Source organism: Mastomys coucha, unplaced genomic scaffold, assembly GCF_008632895.1.
Source record: "Mastomys coucha isolate ucsf_1 unplaced genomic scaffold, UCSF_Mcou_1 pScaffold21, whole genome shotgun sequence".
Taxonomy (NCBI): domain Eukaryota; kingdom Metazoa; phylum Chordata; class Mammalia; order Rodentia; family Muridae; genus Mastomys; species Mastomys coucha.
The window spans coordinates 92106908-92111980 of NW_022196904.1; the positions used below are offsets into that span (position 1 = coordinate 92106908).

Consider the following 5073-nt stretch of genomic DNA (forward strand, 5'->3'; position numbering starts at 1 on the left):
ACCATAAAGGTGACAAAGTAGGAAGTACTGAGATCCCTAAGGTCACTGGGTTTCCAATTATTCCCCAGAAATATGTGAAAAGACTGATATTGCCAACTTGGTAAAAGTTGGGATACATTTTAAATTTACATTAATATTTCAATATTAAATATTAAATTAAAGAAATTTACAAAGCTGATTCTTTGAATTGGTAACTACATAGAAAGGTGATGCTAAGGAGTTACCGTACAATATGAGCCATTACTGACTCATTCTGCTTGATTTTCTGACATCAGAGATAAGATTTTCTTGAGCTCGAACATCTTTCTCAGCTTTGTTTCTGACACAGTTTCTCTAGAATCACATTTCTTATCTGTTGGCTCTTCACACAGTATATGATAGGATTCATTACAGGAGGCACAAGCAAGAAAATGTCAGCCATGAGAATCTTAGAAATGGGGGAACTACGGCTCGCAAAGCGATAGATAACAGCAAGGGCGATGACAGGGACATAGAAAATGAGCACAGCACAGATGTGGGAGACACAAGTACTGAGGACCTTGAGCCTTTCTCTTTGGGATGCAATGCCCAGCACTGCTCTCAGGATGAGTACATATGACATGAAAATGAATGTTATGTCAAGGATGCCTGTGAGAGCCACAAATAAACCATAGATGACATTGAATCTGTTGTCTGAGCAGGCCAACTTCATGACATCCTGATGGAGGCAATAGGAATGTGACAGGAGGTTCTTCTTGCAGTATATTAGACGCTTTAGAGTTACAGGGAAAGGCAAGATTAATAGCACATTCTTGAGAGAAAAGGCAAGCCCAATTTGAAGGACCCTGGCACTGGTAAGGATGGATGTGTATCTCAAAGGATTACAGATGGCAATATAGCGATCAAAGGACATAATAAGAAGCACACTTGACTCCATAGCTGAGAATTCATGAATAAAAAACTCCTGAGCAAAACACGCATTAGGAGAAATGTCTGGGGAATTGAACAGGAAAATCTTAAGCATAGTAGGGAGAGAGGAAATGGACAGTCCTAGGTCAGAAAGAGCCAACATGGAGAGGAAATAGTACATGGGTTCATGCAGAGAAGGCTCTGATTTTATGAAAAAGAGGATAGTGCAGTTACCTAGGATGGCAACAGTGTACAGGAGGCATATGGGGATGAAGATCCAAATGTGGGCAGATTCCATCCCTGGGAACCCAACCAAGTAGAAAGTAGAAATTTCGGTAACTGAGATGTTGAGAATAGACATACCAGCATGAGTGGAATCAAGATGGATGGCTCCAAAGTGATGTGTTGTGGTGCTGAGAGTAAAGTGGCTTAAACTCTTGACTTTGTCCTTTTGAAATCTTTAAGATGCTGTCAAACCAAGAGAGATAGAAATTGTTCTTAGTAATGCAACTAACTTGGAGGAAAACAGATCAGAAGTAACCATTGTAGTTCATATCAGTATACAAATATGTAACATGTCAATATCGATATCAAATCTTTATGAATACTGCTCAGGTGAAGGAGGACACTGAATTTTTTATGGTTGGAGCTCATTGCTTCTCTCTATTCTTTTCTCTTTAACATCATTACTTTGTGAGACAGATTCATCAGTGAGCCTGTGCTTCCTGTTTTCTAAATCATATTCTGTTTTAAAAAGCCATCATCCAACCGACAGGTCTCAGTTGATTCACTGTTTACTTGTCTTCCTTTCCTATTGTTGTTATTGCTTGATAGTACCCTGGATTCACAGATTCTCTATAAACTGGATATTCTGCACCTTGATATGCAGTACTTAGTTGAAGATGTACAACTTATTTTTATGTTAAACTTTTAACTTAACACTCATTTGTTATACTACTTTTGATATTGTCAATCATTATCACGTTTAAATATGCTCTTTTGAAATGTTCATTTAGTTGAATTTTCTTAGATATTTAATTTAACCCTGTTGGATAGCTTCATAGGTATATATGTATGCATATGTATATTGTGTATATGTATCTTCCTTTTAAATACTATTTATTTGTGCAGATTAATTGTATAGAATAGTTTCATTGCAACATTATAGTGCACATTTTTAATGTAACTTCCCATTCACTCATGTTGAATTTTGTTTCATTTTAAAATTCATTTTTAAATGTTTGACATTATAATATAATTAGCAACATATTCCTCTTCCTTTTCCTCCTTCTTCACCTTCCTGCATGCCCCCTCCCTATTTTCTTTCATTGTTATATACATATGTGTACATATGTATATACACAATGTATTTATATATGTATATATGAATTTGTATATATATGTTTATACTAGCTTGTTTGTCACTTAAATTTTTAAAATTTGTTTGGTTTCTAATGTATCAAAATTGTTATTATTGTTTTTTAAAAGATTTATTTATTTTATATATATGTGAGTACACAATTGCTGTCTTCAGACACACCAGAAGAGAGCACCAGAACCCATTATAGATCTTATGAGCTACCATGTGGTTGCTGGGAATTGAACTCAGGACCTCTGGAAGACCAGTCAGTGCTCTTAACTGCTGAGCCATCTCTCTAGCCTCCAAAATTATTAATCACTTTTACAAATATTCTTATCTTCTAAGTGTGAATTATTTTAAATCACCATGAATTCCTGCTTCCATTTGCTAATGCCTCATTATTTTCTATTCAATTATTGTTATGCCTTTATGCTAGTTATACCTTATTTTTTATTTTAATTTACTTGAATTTGTTCATGGGACAATGTGCTATTTTAATGTACCTATACAATGGGCAATTATTGTTTCTTCAAATAAATTACATAGAGGCAATGTTCAGTTGTAACTAATGACATTTGTCTACCTTACCAGATCTGTTAAGTATCTTAGTTGGTAATAAAAATTGTTTGTTGTGGCTGGTATACTCCAACTTCCAAGATGTACTTCTGATGCTGACCAGAACAAGAAATGTTTTATGGAAAGCTGAAGAAGACATTGCAAAACGATCAGGCAAGAGATGTTATCTGCTTCGTTGGTCCATATGCCTAAACAGACTCATTAGAAGTTTTGTTTGGTTATTGGTTGTTATTTTGATTTGTTTATTTTCTCCAGGATAGAGCCCTCAAAGGCTGTTTAATGTTCATTTTGTTGAGGTAAATGAAATATTAAATGGGATGTATGGCTTTTGCTGCTTAGAGTCCTCTCCTGCCGAGCTCATGTACAGATCAGGCCAGGCTTCACTCCTTCAGCTGCTTTGCCACTCAGTCTGCCAGTCTTTTCCTGCAGAAAAAGAGATTTTGTGTCTTTTAAATTTCCTTTCAGTTGTTCTTTAGAAAACGGGAAACTGGGAATGGAGAAATTTACATGCAAATAAAGAAAATATCTAATAAAAAAAAAAGAAAACAAGGAAAAAAAGAAAAAGAAAACTCTACTCTCAAAGTTAATAACAAACTTAGTTAGATATTGATATTCTTTGGGAGCATGTTGTGACTGACAAGATCTTTTAATTTTTAACCTTGAAACCTTTTAATGCTGTTAAAGGTTTGGGTTTAAGTCATTATACACCATGCCCAACTAGTAACTTTTAGTTTATGTCAGCTCTCTCAATACAATAAAACTACATGTTTAATAATCAATCTAGAAAAATAGAGTAAGATCATTTTCATTCATTACCAACCTCTCCTTATTATAAATTACAAATAACCTTGAGTTTAGCACAGTGAAAAAATTATGGATCTCATTAGAATATTCTTTATGTTTCCAGAAAAAAATATTTTGTCTTGCTATAAAAAGAATGACTTTTAGAGAAGCTACAGAAGGCTAGAATGTTGCATAGAAGGTTTTTTAGTCTATTTATAGCTCAGACAAGTTTTCAAAATTCAATTCTCTAGCTTGTAGAAATGTAAGAAAAATGATTACAATAAGAGACCTTCAAGGTTTTCAAAGAGTAGAGAGCATGAAGTTCAGCATTAAATTGAAGAAGTTAAACAGATCATTAATTGTGTTTTTTATACTAATACTGGGATGATGCTTAATGGGGTCAATTATGTATTATAAGGGTTTTTTTCAAGTTCTCCATTTACTTTCTTGGAAATGAGTATTAAATGGCAAAAAATCATAGTGTTACTGACTGATGGTTGTTTATAGAGGGATCACAAGGGCTTTTTTGGCACTTACCAAAGTGTGTCCTTCCTGGTCTATACCTCAAGACTAAACAGATGAGTCAGAATCATGCTACCCCAGACTTGATTGTTCATCACATTCTGAAAGACTATGTCTTCCCCTCTGAAGCCACTTTAGTAGATTAAAGGCCCTAGGGAAAATGATGTACTACTCTGTACTCAGAGGGACTGAAATGCCTGTTGGTCTCTCAGGCAGGTGAAAGCCCATTGAAGAACAATTCAGCTCAATTCCCAGTGTGCCAAAGATTTGGATGTTTATGCATAAATGTCTATGAATTCACTCCTGGCTCATCTAACAAAATACATTTATTTTTTTTTACACTTTTATTTCCGTTTGGAGAACTGACCCCATCATATTTTTCCAGATAGTTTTGTTTGTTGAGTTTGTTGACTATAGTTAATTTATTTTTGTTCCTTTCTGATTAATGTAACTGTCTCTACAAGATAATAAATGCTTTTTTAAACCCAAAAGGCCTCTTGAATTTTTCTTTTGAAGAGCAGTCTACTTACATCATTTTTCAATTTTATTTTATATGTTTGTGGGAGTAGTTATTTTATTTTATTTAATTTTATATATGTGCATGCATTTGGCTATGTACTCATGTGCACACGCACATGCATATATGCATATGTGTGTCCACTGAGACCAGAAGACGGAGTCATATCATCAGGAGCTGAAATTACTGGTGGCTGTGATCTCTTTGCCTATATTGCTAAGCAAACTCTGGTCAAGCAAACTCTGGTCCTCTGCTAAACAGCTGTCCTTAAACCACTGAGCCTTCTTTCTTGCCTTCCATTTTTTTTTAAAACAAAACAAAACAATACAAAACAAAAAACAAAAAACTAGGTTACAGTATTTCTTCTTCTTCTTCTTTTTCTTCTTCTTCTTCTTCTTCTTCTTCTTCTTCTTCTTCTTCTTCTTCT

General features: G+C 34.4%; 1 protein-coding gene across 1 annotated transcript; it reads right to left on the bottom strand.

Moving 5' to 3' along the window:
* Positions 1-307: 307 nt before the first annotated feature.
* Positions 308-1252, bottom strand: LOC116100698 (olfactory receptor 51A4-like). The gene has a single exon (XM_031384432.1). It carries the CDS (start codon positions 1247-1249, stop codon positions 308-310), a length of 942 nt encoding a protein of 313 aa, XP_031240292.1. The 5' UTR covers positions 1250-1252.
* Positions 1253-5073: the final 3821 nt, after the last annotated feature.

Excerpts from the sequence above, each read along its gene's own strand:
- LOC116100698 (XM_031384432.1), bottom strand. The coding sequence starts at position 1,249 with ATGTCTATTCTCAACATCTCAGTTACCGAAATTTCTACTTTCTACTTG.